Here is a 22,124-nt window from a genome sequence, read left to right on the forward strand (position 1 = left end):
TCTTTCACAGACCATTAGCTGCATGTGCAAGTATAATGTTGTTACTGTTTGGGAGATGCTTGCTGGCTCCAACAGGAAATCAGTCCTTCCCTTGTTTACCTAAACTGCTGTGCCAAGATATAATGCTCCCTCTACCTAATGAAGGAGATGAGGGAGTTGAAAGAGAGAAGGTAGAGAGAAGAAGGAAGAAAGCACTTTTTTATATTCATAGAACATACCCCAGAGCATGCCCGTTTTTTACTAAGGAGGGGCTAGTGCTCGTGGTGTGGGGAGAGAGCGCTATTGTAGATGTGCTTCGTCTGCTCCCATTCATTTTGACTTTGCAACCTTGGTTATAAAAGTTTACAGTCCTTGGACTTTATTTCTGGCCTCCTACCTTTCATCCCTTAACCTTTCCAACCTGTGTTTCAGCACTGAGCCTGGGGAAAGAACTGGGAGGCAGACAGGCAGTAGGCTCCTGTCTGATCAGAGAAGTGTAGTGGGGCTGCATGTGCATCCTGGCATCCTAGTCACCAGCTCAGTGGGAGTGAAAGGGGTGAAGTTGGTGCGCTGGGCACTGCAAAGAATCAAAGCTAGTCTTTTTCAATCCATAATGAGCAACCTTTATTGGCACTGGGGTGTCAGACCTGTAAGGATCATCTCTTAAGTGTGTCTAAGTAGAGAAAAGATTAAGAATCATGTCCAGGAAGACCATAGGATTTTATACTGCCTGAGCAAAAGCATATCACAGTCGCATCAAGAAGGGATGGTGGCCTTTCCTAGGTTTAGTCCCTAACTAAATTAAATACTCCCCTACAGCTTACTGTCCCCCCCTCTCTCTGACCTGTCTTCTTACACCTACAGAGGTGAGCAGCTTGTGTGACCAATGTTCTTTCCATTGTTAAAATTTATTCAATGCAAAGTTCACTTCAGGAACTAGGTCGAGCCCTGAAATTTAGGCCAATCCTGAAATGCACAGTGATCTTGAGGGGATATTTTGGGGGCTATTAGGTATATGGCACATAGTTTTTATTGTTTTGGCAGAGGCCTTGTCAGGGGCTATGGTCCGTATTACCCAACAGTCTTTCTCCTTGACCTCTTGCTGCTCTGCAGGAAGGCCCTATCTGGCCACCTCTGCAAATTTGCCCCCTCTTAAGCACTTAGTAATTGGTGGTGTTGGCCCACCAGGAGATAAAGGGATGCCTAAGGCCTAAGCTTCCAGGGATATTAGAAACACCCTTATATGCAGTAGGATTAAGGTAAGGGCACTACAGAATAGAAAGAGAATATGACAGGTGAATTCTAAATGAGGACAGATCAAGCAAGGGAATGAATTCACAAACTTCTCTGCCAGTTGTGACTTTGACACAAGTTTTGTTGCTTTGATCTTGCACAGAGCTAATTCCACCTCCTCTGTATGGGTCCTGTCTTCTACTCCTCCAGGACCTTTGCAAAGCACCCTTTAGATGGTGGACTGGGCCATCCATCCCTAAGGAACTGATTGCTCCGGAACCAGGAACTCTGGGGCAAAATCCAAGAAAGACTGGGTCTCTTTAGGAAGAAGAGCTTAGCTGAACAAAGCCTGGAGGTCATAATCTGTAAACCAAAGGCCCTTAGGGGACAGGCCTAGAGCCATCCCAAGGGAGCAATACCATCGTGGTACGGTGATCTTGCCATCAAAAGGCTTCCTGAGCAGTTCTTGGTGCCCCTTGGCACTGACCCCTTTCCCTCTGAGTTAGGGTTCTGTAAAGGGCATGGCTCCAATAAGCTGAGGTATCTGATGTGTGGGCAGCAGCTGGGAGTGTGCAGTGATGGCTTCAGATGAGGTTGTTCCTGAGACGCTGCTCCTGCTCCAGGGAGAGCTCTGCATTGGCTCTATATGAATCCCCTGTGGCCAAAGGAAAGCAGGTAAGTAGCCAACCCTACCACAGTCTCATCCCTTCCCTGACAACTTCACAGAAAAAAGAGAGAGACATCCTGCTGAGCTCTTCCCTTACATCGGGTCTGTCATGGGCACAGATCCTGACTGGTGTGTAGTTTCAGGGACATCAGGAAGAATAGGCTATTGGGTAGAAACAGAATAGGACTATTGGGTGCTCTCCTCTGCTCCCTCCAGGTTCATTCTCTATCCTGATTTGTCCTTTTTGTGCCCTGGAGAACTAAACTGTGCCCTAGATTGCCTCACGCTGGCTCCTTCATCTTGGGTTTCTGGTTGATTTGGGTCAATGGGAAGCAACAGCAAGAGATTGCAGGGTGGAAGGAGAGAGAGGTTGGGGTCTTCTGTTCTGGCAGTGATGGTCTACTTTAACCCCAGGCCAGGCTCTCCCTCACAGCTCTAGCTTTCATCTGACCCCAGGACACCCTCTGCCCCCTTAAGCCTAAAGGTAAAAACAGTTTTCCATTCTTGGGTGTCTCAACACCTTTTACTTCCTTAGTCTCACTTGCATCTCTGTAAATAGTCCATTTATTAAATAACTCAGACTCTTATCCAAGTGTGCTGTCTGTTTTCTGCAAAGACCCTGACGGGTTAGAACTGCATTGTTTTTCTTTCCCTCCTCACTGTCCTGGATTCCGTGCAGCATGCTGCCAGCATTGTGGAGGGTCTGCTGTCTCCTTACGTGCAGCCTCAGATTCCAATTCCTGATTCCTCTCATATTCCTGTCTCATTGAATGACAGCGAAATCTACTCAGTCACACAAATTTCTAACCTTAAGACTATTCTGCCTTTTCTCATCATCTGTCTGTTACCACAGTTATCTCTTGAAACATAAATTTCATGTTTTTGCTCCCTTAACTGTAATTTATCAATGGTTCCCAGAAGCCCACAGGATAGAATCTATTCTCTTAGCAAAACCCATCATAACCCTCTCTGCAAACAACCTTAGTGGGTTTGAAGTGCAATAGAGAAAAATGCTGAGGTTGAGATTTCTTCACTGTCTTACAGCTAGGAAGTGGTTGGAGTTGAACCTGGAAGCCAGTGAAGCCTTTTGAAGCCAAATCCTATGGTCTTTCTCTTCCCTTCTCTGACTTTGTCTCTCCTTTGAAATCCAGCTCAGCTGCCACTTCCTTCATGTGGTTACTTTCTGTCTCTGCTTGCTCAGCATTATAGTTCATCCCAGTTTGGGGTACTCAGTAGTACTGGGGTTATCCATTTGCATGTCTGCTTACCCTACTGGACAGTGAGCTGTGCATTGCACTCCTGTTTCATTCCTACTGCCTGGCTCAGTGTTCAACACAGAAGTTGGTCTTAATAAATGTTTGTTGACTGAATAAACAAGTTTGTCTCACCCCACATGCACCAAGTATGGATGTGAACACAGTGCATAGCACATACAAACATTTTTAAACTTAAAGATGGAGGAATTGCTACCTTTCTTTATAGATAAGTAGAGCAACGACCTCCTTACTCTGCCCCCACTGGATCACTGCTTCCTCTTTTGTCTGATGCTGCCACTCCCACAAGTGTCCTGAGCCCTGTTCTCCGTGGTCCCCCTCCTGCAAGCAGCGATCACAGCTGGAGACAGCAACACGGATCTGGGGGACTTGTACTTTTGCCTGTGAGGCAGTCAGCTTAGAATGAAGGCAACTAAGAAAGACCATGGGAAAGGGAAGGAAAAAATTACCAAATGGACAAGGGAAATCCTGACATGGCTTGAAGTAACAGGAAAGACCCTAGGAATGATGGGAAACTGAGTTTACAATCCAAACAGCCCTAAGGACAAAAGGATAAAGAAGTGGCTGCTATTGGGTGAGGCTTGATAGTCTGATCAGTATGTTCTGAAAATCCTACTGGGAAGATGTCACACCTATCCTTTTACACACACCTTCAAGTCATACATGTGTACACTTAGAGTCTTCCAGCTTCCCAAGCCCATACAGGGCCGGTCCCGTAGTGGCTCACATTTACCTGTGTGGCAGTTGTGCAGCCAGACCCGCTGCCCGTCATACTTGCAGCGGCACTGCATCATGTTGTTGGAGAAGTCTGACTCGGCCACCTCATATTTGGGATTCACAACCACCTGGAACAAGAGGAGGGGACAACTGAAAACAGGTGCTCTGACTTCTGAATGAGTTTATAGTGACTGTAATAATCCTTTACATTTTGTGTAGTCCTACAAAGCATGCTTGCTTCATTAATCCTTGTAGTCAACCCAGGAGGTAGGCCTTAATGGCCCTCTTCTACAGATGGGGACTGAGAAGCTATGACCATCTACTGCCCATTCAATCAGGACTCAAACCCAGGTTCTCTGGGTCCTGATTCAGTATTCTTTCCCCTACAGCACACATTGCTCCTTCAAGTGCCAGACCTGTTGGAGACCCTGACCTTATGTACTCTTCCTTCATTTGACCTCAGGGAAGTTTCTGGAACATTGGAAGGAAATAGAGTGTCTCTGTGGAGAGTCCCTATAACCCCCCTTACCTGAAAAATATAGTCCCCAGGGCCCACATCCGTGATATCCACCCACTGGCAATCAATGTCATGCCGGTAGGTGTCCCAGCAGCCAACGGTCACTCCCTGTTCTCCGAAGTTGGCACATGCATAGCGCCGCTGCAGTCCTGTACGGAAGAGTACTGAGTTATTGAGGCACTGGTTTAGGTATTCGGGACCAAGCACTCTGCTAAGTCATTCATGTACTTCATCATTTATTCTTCTGACCAGCCTTACCAATCGGACCCTACATGCAATCAGATTAGGGACCTGAGGTTTTGCTGTGTATAATGTATACTTTTGCCCAAATTTTTTGAGGGAAAAATAAGGATGCACATTATTTATGGCTATGATGGTTACAAAACATAGATGTAATAATTCTGTGTGTAAGCCCTGGCTGGTGTAGCTCAGTGGATTGAGCACGGGCTGTGAACCAAAGCATTGCAGGTTCAATTCCCAGTCAGGGCACATGCCTGGGTTGCAGGCCACGGCCTCTGGCAACTGCACATTGATGTTTCTCTCTCTCTCTCTTTCTCCCTCCCTTCCCTCTCTAAAAATAAATAAGATCTTTTAAAAAATCCTATAAATATAAAAATATTTTTTTAAGATTTCATTTATTTATTTTTAGAGAGGGAAGGGAGGGAGAAAGAGAGAAACATCAATGTGCGGTTGCTGGGGGTTATGGCCTGCAACCCAGGCATGTACCCTGACTGGGAATCGAACCTGCAACACTGGTTCGCAGCCCACGCTCAATCCACTGAGCTATGGCAGCCAGGGCTTAAAAATATTTAAAAAATAATAATAACTCTGTGTGTAATGCACACAAAAATGTGGGTGCACATTATACATGGGAGTGCATTGTACATGGCAAAATACAGTAAATAACCTGCCTCGGCATCAGAGCCAGAATTCCTACTGACCATGAATCCAGCACTGTAACAAAACCCATCTGTGACAGGTTATTTCTTTGCATGCTCTCAGGGATGTCCAACCTCTTGGTGTCCCTGTGCCATACTGGAAGAAGAGTTGTCTTGAGCCACACATTAAATACATTGGGACACATCATCACACAACAATCTCATAATATTTTAAGTAAATCCATGATTTTGTGTTGGGTCGCATTCACAGTCATCCTGGGCTGCATGCGGTCCGCAGGCCACAGGTTGGACACCCCTGCTGTAGTGGAAATCCTTGTAGGCCTAGGAAATGTAGGGAAGATTCCAGCTCTTCTGTGCTGATACATTTGTCTGTCCGTCCATCCATCTAGCCCTCTAAGGAGGCAGTATTTACTGTGCCATCCCTAAGGGCTAGGAATTGTGGGTGTGCAAATTGGAATCAGTTTATGCCTTCAAAGGATATAGCAGAGATCAGATGGGTCTGCAACTATTATCCAAAGTATAGAAGACTTAAACATTTTAAAACCAGTTTAAAGTGTGTCGGGAATGTAGCCCCGGCTGGTGTGACTCAGTTGTTAGAGTGCCAGCCTGCAAACCAAAAAGTCACCAGATTGATTCCCAGTCAGAGCACATGCCCGGGTTGTGGGCCAGGTCCCTCGAGAGGGGCACACGAGAGGCAACCACACATCAATGTTTCTCTCCCTCTCTTTCTCCCTCCCTTCCCCTCTCTAAAAATAAAAAAAAATCTTTTTTTAAGTCTGTTGGGAATGTAGAGGAAGTATTTAGAGACCTTCCACCTAAGATCTCATAAGGTAAAATATTGATCTTTTTGCATTGCCCTGAGTGCTGTTTGTTAGTTGCCAAGCCAGAGTCTCCAGGTGCCAAGGGTTATTGAGAAAGGCAGAGAGGACCCCAAAGGGGTGAGGAATATAACATGGGAAGGATATGCTGACAGGAAATGACATACCTGTGGGGCAGTTTGTGTCCTCTAGGCAGAAGCTGGCCTTGTGCCCTTCAGCCACCTTGGAGCCATTGAGAGTGAGTAGATCATAGTGGGTGAAGACCTCGATGCTGTGGTAGTGCCTGCAGAAGAGGCAGAGCCGTCAGTCTGGCAACAAGAGATCATCCTCTCTGGAGAAGTTCACAGGGAAGATTGAGGCACTAGGCCCCATCATTACCCAGAGGAGAATGTTATAATAGCAGGGCAGTGCCCGTCTGTCAAACCCAAGATTAGTGACCTATGGCCTACTTCCTGGCTCCCCTACCCAGCAGCAAGGCACAGCCTCCCCATCACCTAGGGTCTTAATCCAGGTGAGAAGTGAAGGCTCTGTCCCGGCAGCCTCCAGCAGGCTGGTGCCTGGACTCAGGGCCTAAATGGGAGGTGGAAGGAAGGGGCACTTGTAGGGACCAGCCTAGAAGCTGAGCTGCTGAGGAGGGTGCTTACTCTGTTCCCTGTCAGCCTGGGAAATTGCTACCATTGTTTCCAATCCAGTTCTAATGACAACTCTGTTCATGCTATAGGGAAGGGTGCTTATTATCTCAGCAAGGCCAAGTCCCAGAGTCACTGCCCATTCCTCTCAGCTTTCCCGCCCACGGCTGTGTCCTAAAGAAAACCACCATTTTTCTCTTCTGCCTTTGTCACAGGCATTGTCTCTCCTTCTGTCTGGGCTGGGCACTCCTGGTAGGAGAGAACGCTCAGTGTCTCCTTTTAGTACCAGTGTTCACACTCTCCTTTGAGGACCTTGCTTTTGCAGCTGCAGAAACCAGCAAGCTTTTCCTGCAGAGCCAGCATCCGGATTGGGATATCTAAAGACAAGGCCTAAAGTTCAACATAGAAAAATCCAGTATCATTCTGACAGAGACCAGTTCTGCTGGCGGCAACTGCTGTGTTGGATGTCACTGTGGGAAATGGACCCCATGAGCACCATCAGCATGGGAACATCCAGGGTCAGTGAGAGCAGTGCACAGGGCAAGCTGGTGTCACTGGGACTCCCCATTGCCTCCTGAGTGCACACCCCTCCCGGGAAGGTGTGCCCGAGGCCAGAAAAAATCAGGCTGGCCTGGCCCCTGGACTCTGCGTTTTGTGCCTGTAGAGCCATGGCGTGGGCGGGCACTGACCTGTGGCACTGGTGCCAAATCCAGCTGTGGCGTCCTGTCTTGGGACGGAAGTCCGCCCGGCCCAGGTTGTGAATCTGGGAGGAAAAGCGCAACAGGCGCCGGTGTCCGTAGGGCCAGTCCATGTGGTCAGCGGACTGGGAGAGGCAGTTCTCTTCATGGGCACAGTAGAGCAGGCTGAGCGGGCGGTCCTCCAAGTAGGCCGTCTCCTGCACCAGCTGGGCATTCATCACGAGGTCTGGAGCACCTGGGCCGCAGAGGGCACGGTGGGGGTGCACAGGCTGACAGACTGCTCAGTGTTCCCCCCCTCCCCCGTTCCCTTCCTGTCACAGTGTTCCTGTTACCCTCCCAGGAAGCCACATGCCTCTACCATCGCTATCCCCACTCCTGAGGGTTCAGGAACGTGGAGATCCACAGCCGTTGCCATGTAACATCAAGAGAGAAAATGTGCTTGCTCTCGGTGCTTGTCCATGCAAAAGCGGGGTTCCAGTTCAGATTTTTGGCGGAGGCCTCACACAGGTGAGCCTGTGTGCTAACTACAGTTTATTGGATGGGCACTGAGGGTGGGGGTGGGCATATGGCTGGTTTGCTATATAATGCCTGTACTGTCACGAAACATGCTCTGGAAATTCCTGTGGTATATTTTGCAGAGATCCAGGGTGTGCCCACTGACAAATCCTAGAGTCCCCAAGGGAAAGAAAGAGAGCTTTCAGAGAGAATGAGAAGAAAAGAGAGTAAAGGAAAGAAATGAGAAAAATCACAGAGGACAAAGAGGGACGGCCACAGAAGTGGCAAGTTAGCTGTCCTAAGCTGTTGTGAAGCCTCAAACGCGTTCAGGAGCAGAGCTGCCATTCCAAGCAGAACAGAGAGGGGTACATGTTCTCAGGAAGGGGAGTGAGTGGGGAGCAGGCCCCCAGTGTGCGTGAGCCTTGGTGTAGGCCCTCTCCAGCATCCCATCGCCCCACAGGGCAGGATGTGCTGTGAGGTCCAGGGTTCCTCCAAGGGACGCTGGACTGAGAAAGCCCTACAGCTCACTGACGAAGGTTAAGGATGTCTTGGCATTGAAGCTTGGTTGGGAAAAAGGTCAAGGGGCCACTTGGGTTGGTGCCAGCCTTTGGACCGAGTAGGCGTAGTTATCTTAGCACAGGCCTGGTTGGCAGATGTCAAACAGATAGATGCTGCTGCCCCAGGAATTGGTGCATGGGACAGACTGATGCCTGGAAATGGTCTTGGCCTAAAGCCTTTTGGGTAAATCCACAGCTCAGGAGAACACACAGGGAACTTAGGCCCACACGTTCTCCCATGTTTGTACCCTCTGCAACAGCTTTCAGACTTTTTCCTCACTACAAACTGCACTAAGAAATATATTTCATGTCATGACCTAACACATCTACATAACTCTAAGAAAAAAATACTGCCCTTACTAATATAACTCATTCTGTTGTTTTCTGTTCTGTTTCTTTTTTATTTTTTAACTATAGGTCATGTCAGGAAAATTGAAAAATACCGTTGTATACCCTTACATTTCCACATACCCTGTTTCAGTTCTCACAGTAACTCCATGAGATGGGCAGGGCAGGGTTTGTGCCCCAGTGTGAGCCGTGACTTGGCCACATACAGCTGGTAAATGGCAGAGCTGGTGTTCCAAGCCCAGCCCTCCTACCACTCCCCTACCCTACTGTCCTTGGCTGGGACCAGCCCTCAGAGCCCTCCCTGAGGGACGGAGGTGTAGGCTTGCTTCTGGGGGACCCCTGGCTGGCCTGCCCTGCTGTCCTTGGGCCCTGCCGTTACTCACTGTCTGTGCAGGAGACTCCAGCGGAGAGGCGCCCCGTGCCGTGGGAGCAGTGCACTGGCCCGTGCCTTTGACACTGCTGCAGGGCCAGCTCGGTGCCTGAGCAGCGCACCCCACTCATCACCACTTCTCCAGCCCCTGCTGTCCCCTGCCAGTACCAGGTGTCCTGAGAAAACAGCCAGCACCACCCAGTCAGGGTTGAGAGGCACCTTTGGAATCATCTCCCTGACTCCCGTCTGTGGCTTGGAGCCTACCAGACTACCCCCACCATGCTGTGCCCAGCCTTAGCCTGAAAATCTTTAGTGATGGAAGAGTCCATACCACTTTGGGCCTCTCCGATAGTAGCCATTTCTCCCATGTATTGAGGCAAAAATACACTGCCTGTGGCTCCCACCATCCCATGCGGTCTTGCTCCCATCCCTCTCCCACGTGGCAGCCCTCAGCTATTTGAAGAGGAGGGTCCTGTTCCCTTCCTGCCCACCCAGGCAGCCTGTCCCATTTCCCAGCCCCAGATGGTCGGTTGTGCTCAGGGTTGGCCCGGTTCTCCAGGTTAGGTGTGCCCAGCATTGCCCAGTAGGCCAGCACGGCTGCAGATGAAGAGGCTTGTCCATTACAGCCATGCCCAAAGCCTCTTGATTCTGTTTCTTTGACATCTTTGACTGTATTTGACGCTATCTGCTTATTTCTACCCTGACTGCCACTTGCCTGGTCCCAGCCAGCGTCATTTTCCACCTGGGCTCCTGCAACACTGTATTTCCTGACTCTCTTTCCCTGTATTCACATTAGTCCCCACCCCAACTGTTTGCCAAAGAGCAAGGAAGAAATCTTTTAAAAACCTGCACTGTAGGCTTTCAATGGCCTTGCCTCTGCCTCTGCCTCCTGCACCTTCACACTTCACACCATTCACCCTTGGAAGCCACTCTGCACCTCTGGCCCCTGATTTCCTCTACCGAGCAGAGCTTCCTCTGGCCACAGGTCTTCACATGAGCTGTCTGTTCCTCCTCCGCCTTATCTGCCTGACTTCCGTTAGTCTTTCCTGCAGACACAATCGTGTGCCTGTCGTGTGACCGCTGTACTAATGACTGCCTCGCTCCCTTGGCTGACTGTTCTGGGAGGCAGGAACTATGTCTTCATTCCCCACAGCATCCTCAGCACCCAGCATTAGACGGGCTCAGTTCCACTCAATAATTAATTGCTGAATATATGAATGAATGAGTGAGTGAATGGTTAGCAGCTGTAGCACAGGAAGTTTTAGAGCAAGACAGGGACCTACCGTGATAGCATGGTTGGCGAAACCCAGGCCGAGCTGTCGGCAGGTCACCATGGCTTCGGTGAGCCCCCAATGGTCACTGCACACGGCCCCCCAGCGCCGGACCCCGTTCACCTCCACCTGCACCTCCACCACACCCTCCTCAGGGCTGCGCCCGCCAGCCAAGCGCACCTGCAATGGTCAGACATGGGTGAGGAGCAGGGCGGCCTTACAAGGGAGCAGCTCAGGATGCCCAGGCCAGCTCACTGTGCGGCCCTGACCCGGCACTCCCCTTCTCCGGTCTGCCTCCTTCTGTGTAACGTGAGGACACTTCACCAGAGAGTCCCTAGTGTCCCTACCTGCTCCAGAAATCTGACTCAGAGTGCCTGTTCCTGGGGCTTCTATTCCAGTACTTGCCCTCCTTCTCCCTGAAATCCTACCATTAATGACACCTTGCCAGTTGCCAAGGATTTCTGCCAATAGTCCCATTCACAGTGGCACTATGAGTCCGTTAACCCCATTTTACAGAAGAGAGAACCACGATCAGAGACACCAGAGACTTGCCCACAGTCTACGTTGGCGTAATGCTTGAGCTCTGATCGCCCCTTGCAGCCTCTCCCTGACAGCCCTGTGGCCCTCTGCCCCAGGCCCCTTCTTCCTCAACTTCTATCCTGAGAAGGTGTAATAGGAGAGCCATCCACCTGAAGAGCTCCCATTGCCCTGAGGGGCTGTGGGCCAGGCCAGGGGAGACTTAGGAGAGGGGTGGCTTTTCGAGCTGGCTCCAGCTGGGGCTCAAGGCATGAGCACTAGCTGCCTCTCATGTACCCCTCCCCACTGGCTCTGCGCGGTGTCCTGGGACTATCTCAGGGCCTTCCCAGTCCCCAGCCTGAGCCCATGCCCAGACCTGAGCTCACCTGATTCTGGAAGCCCATGTTTGGGACATTGCACCTGACAGCAGCATCATTCTCATGTTGACAGCCGTTACGGGACCCTTTCAGGGAGGGGCATTCACCGAGGGTCCGCTCATAGCCCTTGCAGCGCACCTCGCTCAGGTGGATGACCCCCAGCCCTAGGGAGCGAGGGAGAGAAATGCCATGTGAGGTTCCATCTCTGTAGCCCCACGGCTGTGGCTTCCCCTCCCCGGAGGGGGGGAACTTATGTCCTGGGCCCTGGCACCCCAGGGCCACCGAGGGATGGACCAGTGGCACATCCAGGCCCTCCCACCGCACCTCGGTGCTCCTCACTCACCTTGGCCCAGCTGGGCCCCAAAGAGGGCCTCCCGAGCAGAGCCGAAGCCAAGCTGACGGCACACGACGCTGGCGGAGACCAGGTTCCACCCGTGATCACAGACCGTCCCCCACTGGCGGTTGATGAGCACTTCCACCCGGCCCTCGCCCACCTGGGCCCCCGCGCGGAGGCGCACCCTGGGCTCCTGCTGGGCAAACACCAGCGTCAGGGAGGACCAAGGAGGAGGCACAGGGGCTGAGCCACCGTGGGGGTCGGGCCAGGCCCCTTCGAGCTGAGACACTGCCTGCCTGCCTGCCTGCCCTTAACTGTCACCTCCAGCAAGCTGTTTTTCTCAACCTCCCTTCCTTCAGCGACAAAGAGCCACCACGATGTGATGGTAAAGCGACGTCCAGGGAGCCTTAGGATTATTTCCCTGCGCTTTACATCCCTGCCAGCTGGTCACCAGGCGAGTCCCTTCCTCTCGCCGAGCCTCTGCTTCCTCTTTGTCCTTTGGGGTTAAACTAGATCAGTGCTTCCCGAAGGGATTTGTGAAGCGATTTTAGAGACATGCAGGGACATGGTATTAATTAAACTGACTCACTGAGTGGGAAAGCTGGTTCTGCTGTGTTCTCTTCCGCTCCTGCCTATTTCTTCCAGGAGACCACCTGGTGGGGGCTGCCCTGTCTGTAACACCTCACCAGCACTTGCTCATTGCTTTTTATAACAAAGGGCCAGGCTCAGGTTCAATAGGGGATATAGCTACAATGTAATTACTGTTTTTATGGTTACTTTCTATTCATAGCAGGTGATCTCAGCTTTCCATTTATGGTAGGGTTATATATGGTTCCTTTTAAATAAATCCAAGGTTCTACCATTCCGTTCGGGGTGCTCTCCTCCCAGTTGCACTGATGCCTTCTTGATGGGGGCCACTGTCCCTCCTCTCCCGCCTGTCCTGGAGCTCCTCCCCACCAGTCCTTCCCCGAAAGGCAGGGTCCTGCTGAGAGGGGGCCTGTGCCTCCCTGCTGGGGTGCAGACACCAGGGAACCCACCTCTGCCCTGGACTCCTTGCTCCCGGGCTTGGCTTTTGGAGGGCGGAAGCGGGGCCCTGCCACACAGCTGACCACAGTGTGCATGCCACCCAGGCAGGCCGGCTGTAGCTTGCCACGTGCTGGCGCCACCTGCACCTGGCATTTGGCTATGTGGGGCTCCGTCCCCAGGCAGTTGACCCGGTGGATCCAGAAGGAATTCTTCTGGGTCAGGCTCTTCAGCCTGGAAGACAGGGGAGACTGCGGGTGGGGGAGGGGTTGAGGGAGGCTCAGGACTCAGGAAGGCCAAGGCACTGGGGAGTTGGGGAGGGGAGGGGAGGGTTGAGGAAGGGAAGGAAGGGGTGGGAAGGGAAAGGCAGGGGAAAGGAGGGGAAGGAAGGGCAGGGGAGGGAGGCCCTTCATGCCACATCCTTTTGCATCCTTCCCCAAGGGTACGCTCCTCACCTAGACTTGGGATCCTGCATCTTCAAGTTCCAGAGTTTCCTGGGTGGGAGAAAACAGGTGTGGTGTGGAGTGGGTGCAGAAATCCTACCCAGTGACCCTGGCTTTCACACTTGCCCTTGAGTTTGCACCGGACTTCACAGTTTGTAAACTCACTCACAGATCTTATTTCAGTGCTGAGCTTCGCAGCAGCCCTGAGAGGGTGACCACCTCACGGTAACAGTGATCTGTATTTTGTAGGGAAGGAAAGCAGGGCCTGGCCAGCTCCCTGGACTGACCCCGAAGTGGGGTCTCAGTAGGGTCACTGATCTGTCCCTGGGGCAGGCAGCCCCCAGCTTACCCTCTCCCCATTCCAGATGAAGGCAGCTTTAGGAAGCACCCTGAAAGAAGGGCCCCGGAGGAGAGGTCCTCTGGGGACAGGTGCAAATTGAAAGCCTTGCTGGTGGCGGCTGCCCACCCAGAGGCTATAATCAGGGCTGCCCTCCTCATGGGTGGTACTCGAGTCAGCCAGGCTCAGATGGGCAGTTCCAGGGGTGGGGGGTCAGGGGCCTCCATGCCAGTCACCCCCAAGGGTGGGACGAAGTGGCTGGTCTTCAGGACCAGGGAGGTAAGTCAGAGACTCAGGACAGAGCTGCAAACACTGACGGGTGGGCAGGGGTGGGTGATGACTCAGATGTACTGCAGGAGGCTTCTCCCTTGATGAGAAACATGCAGCCTTCAGGGGCGCGGAGCTGGTAGAGCTGTGCCCGGCCAGCCTCGACAGGCTGATGCAATCCTGTGGCAGTGCTGTCAGGTTTCTCACAGAACGCTCCACCCCACAGCCCAACGGAGGCCCGGCTGGGATCAGAGCTGAGGAAATTCACTGGGGCAAAGTTGGGATAATGCCTCACAGACTGGACAGGTGAGGCTCAGATGCCCTCCCCAGGCCCCGCAGCTGGTTGCCGGCAGAGCTGAGGACAGACTCAGGACGTCTGACTTGTGGGCAGCATTGTGAGTGTCTTTAGTGAAGTCTTTCTAAATCAGGGACACGATTTTATGCGAAGGTGTCGTTATTTTGGGGGTATTCTGTACTACAGCCAATTCTTTTTATCGACTAGTTTCTGACCATTTCTAGGCATCTCCTGGGGTCTCAACGTTCACCCTCAGCTTCCTCTTACGTTTTCCGCAGGATGCATAGCCCAGGGAGCCCAGGAACAGGGCTCGTTTGGGCCTGTTTCCCTCCCAGTCCCAACCCCCACCGCATGACCTGTCACAGACACCCAGCCTGCCGGTCTCAACTCTGCGAGGTCCCACCTGTCACAGACACCCAGCCTGCCGGTCTCAACTCTGCGAGGTCCCACCTGTCACAGACACCCAGCCTGCCGGTCTCAACTCTGCGAGGTCCCACCTGTCACAGACACCCAGGCTGCCGATCTCAACTCTGCGAGGTCCCACACGTGTCGCACAGATGCACTCACACATGCATGCACACAGCCCCTGTCCTCCCGCCTCCCCCGTGCCGTCGACCCAGCTGCCCTCCTACCTGTAGTAGTGGCTGTCGACAGGTGCCTCGCTGGGGAAGCCCAGCATCCCGCACACCACCCTGCTGTTGTTCTTGGTCCAGCCCTGGTCACACACTTGCCGCCAGTGGCCGTCGTACTTCACCTCCACAGCTCCCTCGGTCACCGGGCTCTGCCGCTTGGCACTGGCAAGGATGGGCTTGAGCCGCACCTCCTCCAGCCGCCGGCCCTGCAGGGTGTGTGGTCACCATGGGCACTGGGACTCCCGCCCCTGCTGAGCCCACTGCAGGCCTCCGTGTGGGAGAGCTGGGGCTCAGAGTGCTTGGGGATTGCCCCGCACAGCCCCCGCATTGGACAGGCCAGGAAACTGAGGCCCAAACAGGGAGGCATTTGTCCAAAGCTGTGTGGTGAGCACAAGGCAGAACTTGGGTTTGTTTAGGGCCCTTTCCTCAACTCTAGAGAGAACCAGGCAGATCTGTGCCCTCCCTGGGGTCAGGATGGGAGCTCTCGGAGTCTGGGAGGCTTCCACCAAGCATAGAAGGGAGGCTGAGAGTGGGCAAAGACCAGCTGCTTGAGATCGCCGACAGGATCCTTTGGCCCATAAGACCCCCCACCCTGGCCCTGGGGTGACTTAGACCATGTTGAGCCCCCGTCCTGGCCTACAGCACTTAGTGGGCCAGGGCCGGCTATCTTCACGGATGATAGCAGCCAGGCCTGGCCCTGCCTGCTCCCGTTGTTTGGCTTGGGCTGTTTTTAGCTCGGGGTTGTTTGTGCCGGGAAGAGGCAGCAATTGTGGCTGGCCTCATGGGTGAGGCAGCCCCTTGCCCCCCTGCTGCCTCCCTCATGGGGAGCAGCTTCAGTGATTCCCAGCAGGCCCAGCCTCTGCTTCCCTGGCCAGCTCCGCCTCAAGCTGGGACCCTCTGTCCATGCACCTGCTCTAGGCCACCAACAGGAGCCAGGGCCCAGGGATGCATCTCAGCCCAGCCTCTGCTCTCTCTTCCCTCCCTCCTCCAGGTTCATCACCCAGGAGGCTCCCTGTCCCCTGACCCAACACTTAACTCAGGCCAGGGCCTTCAAAACCTCCTCACCTGGGGCCCGAGGGCATTGGAGACTCTCTCGGAAAGATAGCCACGCTGGCGCTGGGGATGACACACCACCCCGACGTCCTCTGAGTGGCTGCAGTCACTGACGCCCCAGCCATTGGACTCGCACTGGTCCAGGGAGCTTTCTGGGCCCAAACAGCGCACGTTGTCCAGCCAGATGGGTCCTGAGGGGGAGGGGGGTGATGCTCAGGGAAGAACACAGAGAGGCAGGTTATGGGCTAGGATGATGGGCTGGATGGGACCTCGCAGTTACCGACTTTCCTCTTAAGCCCTAAGTAGAAAGTGGGATGAAGAGGAGAGGAGCTGGTTCTCCTGGGATCTTGATCTCTACAACCCTGCTTACTTACTGCTTCCTCTTGGCATCCGGTCCTGTGGAATCTGTTTATAAAAAATGCCAAGTAGGTCGAGTAATTAGACTGACCTGTTTATCCATTCATCCATCTATTTATTCATTCAACATTGGCTAAGCACCCACTGTGTGCCCGTCACTATGTGCGAGGAAGTTGAGTATATGCTTGTGCTGATGGTAATAATGGTGGCCTCACCGGAAGAACAAATAGGATGGTTGGAGCAGGGGTAACTGGCAGCTGAGGCACTCAGGGAATGCCCCCTGGAGGAGGTCCTTCGAGCTGGGTATGAAAGGACAGGTGGGGGTCTACCGTGTTCTGTCGGAGCCTCAGTGAGCCCAGCCCCTGAGAGAAGCCCACTATCATTCCCTTGTCATTTTGCTTGGTGGCACCGGTTACTCACCCTCCCCTGGCCCATACTTGGCACTGTGGGCCCAGGTTAGGGCAGTCTCAAAGCCCAGCTGACGGCAGGCTACTGTGGCCTCCCGGAGACCGAAGTTGTCATCACACACAGTGCCCCACTGGCCCTGGTGCAGCACCTCCAGGCGGCCCTCCTCCGGCCTGCTTCCCGGGCCCACCAGCCGTATCGTCGCAGTGCCCGGTGACTGTGGCCTACAGGGACGGATCTGGACCAGCAGCAGGAGCAGCAGGAGCTGGGAGAGGGCGTCTAGTGGCGACCACATCATGGTGACTTCAAGGGCAGATGAGGCCAAGGCACCTGGGGAATGAGTGAGCATGACAATGATGGCCACCTCTCTACCCCTGACCTCAGGTCTCCCTCCTGGCAGAGACGAAGCCTGGCAGGGCCCCTCCATGTGTGTGTGTGTTTTGGGGAGGGGTCCTGGTCTTGATTGAGTCTGGACTCTGAGGTTAGTCAATTTGGTTCAGATCTACTATTCATTGTCATGTGACCATGAGGAAGTTTGTGTTTAACCTTTCTGAGTCCCAGTCCCTTCACCTGCAAAGTGGAGATAGTTCCTGTCTCGCAGTGTTGTTGTATTAAATAAAATACTGTATGTGAAGTGCACAGCTCAAGCCTACCACGTGATAAGTGCTCAGTAAACAGCCATTCCTGATACAATGTTACATGTAAATAGAGGAAGGAGATGACCTACCCTTTGAGTCATGGGGGACCCCCCGGGGCGCCCTCAGGGCCAGAAATATCTACCCCAGGGGAGCTGCCCTCACCCTCCCTTTGATGTTCCCAGCACCCTGGCCACCCTCACCAGAGCAGGCACACGGAATGCTGGAGTGGAAGGGGTCATTTGAGGGGAGTATGGGCCTCTGCCACTCACTGGCTGTGTGGCTTGGGCAAGTCTCCTGAAGTCTCCAGGCTCTAATTCTTTATTTTGCAAGTGAGGTGGTTGAACCAAATACAGGGTGGGGCAGAAGCAGGTTTGCAGTATGGAAAAATAATACAATGCAAGAATAAACTCTGTGTTTCGAGTACTCACAGATGTAAGCCTCCCTCTGTCTCACCCTGTATTGTCTAGTATCTCCTTCGGCTGGGATTTGATATCCTCAAGCCCTAGCTCTAGGTCCCTCTAGGTGCATGGTTTCTACACTGATTCAACAAACATTTGTGGAATACTAGCTTTGGGCCCATCATTAGGCCAGGTGCTGGGACACAGAAGTGAAGACGGCAGACACTGCTCCCTGCCCTCCTGAAGCCCAGAGAAGAGGAATTAGGGAAGGCTTTCAGAGAAGGGGCACTCAACCTTGGCCTGGTCGGGCGAATACCCATTCTCCCAGGTGGGGAAACTTGGCATTCCAGGAAGAGGGAACAGAATGGGTAAAGGAGGAAGGAGGCAGAGATGAAAGTTTGTGCAAGAGCAGGAGGGGACAGAGGTGGAGGGACATGTTGGGGCCGGATGATTAAGGGCCTTGTGCACCATGAAGAGTCAGTCCGTCATCCTACAGGAAGTGAGTGGCGGTGGGAGGGTTTTAGGCCGTGACCATTCACAGAGAGAGGGCTTCATTCTTCAGCAGGCTGTAATCAGATGCTCTCTGGGTCCTTAAAAGGGGTGGGGTTGGGGGCTGGTCCTCTCTCCCTCCTACAGTATCGGCCCTGGTCCTGGGCCAGGGTGGGGCAGGAGCATAGAAGAGAAAGTTAGAGTTGGTTAGAGCTGTCAGAGTGTCTGTAGCCATCAAGGCCCAAGTTCCTCCAGTGCCAGGTTCTGCTGCTGATGGGAGCTGAGGCCGCCTGGAGTGGTGGATGGAGAAAGTGGGTGCTGGGCTGCCTGTTTAGTGCTTGCGTCATAAGAGACCATGTTGTCAGCGGGCCCCTGCCACTCCTTTCCCCACAGGCTGGTATTTGGCTGAATCACTCATCCCTTCCTGCACCCAGCCCCACTGCCTCCAGCTGCCAACCCTCCTGCTTTGGCCAGCCCAGGACTGGGTCACCGGGAATGCAGCTCCACTGAAACAGGGACTTTGTGCTGTGCCCCTACTGCTCAGAATAGAACCAGGTGTGTAGGTGGCACCGTGGCTGCACGGGTGGGAGGTGACGCAGCACAGCCCTGAAGGGCACAGACTGGGAGTCAGACTGCCTGGACCCACAATCCACCTCTGCCAGCTGGTTTCTGGGTGGTCTTGGGCAAGTGATTTAATTTCTCAGTGCCAGTTTCCTCTGTCAAGTGGGGATAATACAAGCACCTACCACATAGGATTCTTGAAGGTTAAAGGAATTCATACACGTTAAACCCTCAGAAGAGCAAGCTCTCAAGGACAGTCACTATTGGGAACAGCAGCTGGAACAGCCACTGTAGAGCCATTGGTCTAGGTTGGTCGCAGCTCCTCTTTGGATAAAGAAGGAATGGAAGCCACACTGGAACATAGCAGCGAGTCCTTGGGACCCCTCTTTGTGACCTTCTCCAGCTGTGCCTCTTTTACACCCAAGCCCTGGGTTCTCCTGCACCACCTGAGGCCCCGTGTTGCCTCTTCCCCTTTCTCGCCACTGAAGCCTGGCCCTGCCTTGACCCCTCCTGTACTTTCTTTCCAGACTTGGACACTGTTTTCTTCACCCTCCGTGGGGCCCCAGCTGGCTGTCCCCATGAGCAGAGTGTTCTCCCCTGTGTGGGATGCCCCCATTCCTTCCTCCTGCACCCCTCGGAGGAGGCAGATAGCTAGGGACTGAGCCGAACCAAAGTCACTGTGTGTAGGGGCCTTCCACAGATGACAAGAAAGGATGGGAAGGACTGGGCTCAGGGTTCTCCAGCTGGTAGGACCCAGTGGTCACATCAGGTCTGACCTGAGAGTGTACCCTGCTCCCTGTCCCCAGGAGTCAGGCTGCTCCTCACTATGCCACCAAATTGTTATGTGACTTGAGTCAGGTGCTTTCCTCTCTCTGAGACGGGGTGGCCCCGGGGCCCCCCTATCTGACATGCTCCGATGGACTGTGGAATAGGTTGGGCGGGTCTGCCGTGGGGCTGTGGCTGGTGTCCCACAGCATCATGGAAGTCTTATTAGAGACTGTGGACACTCCTGGGCCAACTGGCTCCTTCCCCTCCAAGGAGCCTCCCTGGAGGCAGGGGTGGGCTTCTGCTGTGGACCCTGGGTGCTCTGTCAGAGCAGCTCCCTTCCATGAAAGCTGCCCAGGAGGTGGACAGGCAGAAGGGGAACCTGGGAGGCAGGTACAGGGGAACCCCTCTCGTGAGCCTTCCTGCCCACTGCAGGTCCCTCTGCAGCTTTGGCTCACACCACACCTGTCTCCTCACATTCCCCGGCATATCCTTCACATTCCCAGCCGCCGAGACTGTGCTGTCACTGCTCCTTCCACTTGGAGCATCCTTTCCCTCCACTCCAGACAGGTAAATTCCTACAGTACCCAGCTCAAATGCTGCCTGTTCCATTACGCCTTCCCAGATCCCTCCTTCCTAGCACTCGGTGTGTTGGTTTCCCGTCTCCATCACCCGTCTCCACAGCGTCTCCTCAGCACAGGTCCCCCAGCGCTGAGCACAGAAAGGAGGACCAGGCCGAGGAGCCTCCCTTGGAGAAGGAAACAGCCTCAAAGTGGCAGCTGTTTTCCCACTTGAAGGAGACAGGGTGAGGGAAAGGATGGGAGTGGAGGTTAATAATAATAACTATTACTACATAATATAAAAATACTTATCGAGTACTTATCTCCACTTTACAGATGAGAAGATGAAGCCCAGAGATGCTAAGTAACTTGCTCAGCCAGGATTCAAACCCAGGCAGACTGACTCCACAAGCCAGGCTCTCAGCCTTGAGCGATGGGGGTGGGAGGAGGGGGAAGAAGGAAGAGAGGCAGGGAAATGAATGAAATTCCACCCTGTTGCTGGTTGATTTATGACCTGCTGTGGTGTGCGGACACGGGTAGGTGCCAGTGTTCCATGCAACCAAATGACAGATCCAGGCCCCTGCCAGCTTGAAGGAGAGAGCTACCTGCTCCAGGTGCTGCTTAGGGACTCTGGCACCTGGCCCTGCTAGGGAGGACTAGAAATGCCCGAAGGTGTCAGGAGGGAGCGCTGGGGACCCTGTCCTGGTGGGCAGTAGCCTCTGGATCACTCCGAGTTCCTTCTCTGCCTCTTTGAGAACGAGGTGGGGCTTCTCCTCTCAGCCCCGTTACTCTCCCTGGGATCAACGATTATGGTGACCCGAGGCAGTGCCAGCCAATGGTCTCTGAGCTCTACCTGTCCAGGCATAGGACCTGTGGGGGCTGAAGCCCTCAGCCCACCTTCCCTCCTCTGCCTGCCCTCCCCTTCTCCTCTCCCCCTCCCTAATCGGCTCTGATCTGCGTTGTTGGAGAGCCTGGCTCTGTCCTGCCTCTTTGTCCCCCAAGTCACAGGAGTGGCACAGATTCTGCCTCACACCTTCCCCTGCCTCCTCCCTGGGGGAGAAGGCAGAGAAATGGTTACAGTCAGCCACTCACAAGTTAGACACGCAGGCACCCTGAGGCCAGGGCAGTCCTGGGCAAAGCTCCTCAACTTGGTGACTTCTGCTGGAAGCAAGCTGGAAAGCAACTGGGAGCTAGGCTAACTGTCCAGGGACCCACATCCCTCCCAGCGCCCAGCCCTCAGGAACCCTCAGAGGCTTGCAAACCCACAGAGAGACGGAAGTAGACAGACTTACAGGACTGCTACAGACAGACCCAGGGCCAGAGCCAGGGCCAGGCAGGGGCTCACCAGCTGGAACAAGGATGGTCCGGGGCTGGGCAGGCGCTGCAGCGAAGCAGCGCTAACAGGCCTCCTGGGGCGCCTGGGCCCTTTTATCCTGCTGGGCCACGGGCGCCCCCCACCCAGCAGGGCGTGGAGGAGGCCCCGCAGGCCCCGCCCCCGGGCTGCCCTGGAGGAGGCCGGTGCCCCGCCCCTTAGCTCCTCCGCCTGGCTCCCCTAGCATGCAGGCCGGCTAGTGTGGCGGGGTTCCAGCCCTCAGAGGCTGTGTCCGTGGCCTCTTGGGCCTGGGAAATCCCGGAGTCATTAAGTTGCGGGGGGTCAGAGGGGACGGAGAACTGTTTCCCGTGGAGGCAACTGGCGCGCTGCGGCAGGAGGGGTGGTGGGAGGGTCTGAGTTCCAGTGAAAGGATAGTGGCTCAGCGCCAGAGGGCTGCATCTGCCGGAGTGTGACTCTGGCCTCCTGAGTCCCTGTGCGAGGCAGGCGGGCGCAGTTTCCTCCTCCACAGAATCAGGTGATAGGCCCACGCCCAGAGTTGACGTGGGGATTACATTCTGTGGGTCCCGGACAGGTGCCAGCGGGCCCTTCCCGTGAAAGTGCCTCCCAGTCGGTCCGAGGGTGCTTGGTTATTTAGGACAAGGCAGGCTCCCTTCTGGGGGTGTGGACAGCAGTTCGGGGGCTCCGTTCCAATGATCCAGATAGTGTGGTGCAGGTGTGCTCTCTCTGGAGTAATAGGTGGTCCTGTGTTGCCCTGGTCCCTCAAAATTTATTCCATGGCCTTGAGGCCTCTGTTCTGCCCATTGTGCAGTTGAGAACATTGAGTCCCAAGAGACACGACTCAATCCCCAAGTCACCAGGAAAATTTAAAT

General features: G+C 54.0%; 1 protein-coding gene across 1 annotated transcript; it reads right to left on the bottom strand.

The window, feature by feature from the left end:
* Window positions 1-595: 595 nt before the first annotated feature.
* LOXL4 (lysyl oxidase like 4) lies at window positions 596-21,334 on the bottom strand. The gene is made up of 15 exons (XM_045854131.1): window positions 21,215-21,334; window positions 16,527-16,841; window positions 15,762-15,940; window positions 14,697-14,902; window positions 13,178-13,216; window positions 12,737-12,956; window positions 11,709-11,892; window positions 11,375-11,529; window positions 10,485-10,652; window positions 9,215-9,377; window positions 7,423-7,666; window positions 6,272-6,387; window positions 4,400-4,536; window positions 3,887-3,998; window positions 596-1,867 (listed from the first exon to the last, which is right to left on the bottom strand). Exons 2-15 carry the CDS (start codon window positions 16,807-16,809, stop codon window positions 1,797-1,799), a joined length of 2,277 nt encoding a protein of 758 aa, XP_045710087.1. The 5' UTR covers window positions 16,810-16,841; window positions 21,215-21,334; the 3' UTR covers window positions 596-1,796.
* Window positions 21,335-22,124: the final 790 nt, after the last annotated feature.

This window comes from Phyllostomus hastatus, unplaced genomic scaffold, assembly GCF_019186645.2.
Source record: "Phyllostomus hastatus isolate PE091 unplaced genomic scaffold, TTU_PhHast_1.1 phas_scaffold_1066, whole genome shotgun sequence".
Lineage (NCBI taxonomy): Eukaryota > Metazoa > Chordata > Mammalia > Chiroptera > Phyllostomidae > Phyllostomus > Phyllostomus hastatus.

Excerpts from the sequence above, each read along its gene's own strand:
- LOXL4 (XM_045854131.1), bottom strand. The coding sequence starts at position 16,809 with ATGATGTGGTCGCCACTAGACGCCCTCTCCCAGCTCCTGCTGCTCCTG. Across the intron at positions 15,941-16,526 it reads CAAGTATGGGCCAGGGGAGG|GACCCATCTGGCTGGACAAC; the intron begins GTGAGTAACCGG and ends CCTCCCCCTCAG. Across the intron at positions 7,667-9,214 it reads TGGAGTCTCCTGCACAGACA|GTGCTCCAGACCTCGTGATG; the intron begins GTGAGTAACGGC and ends TCTGCGGCCCAG.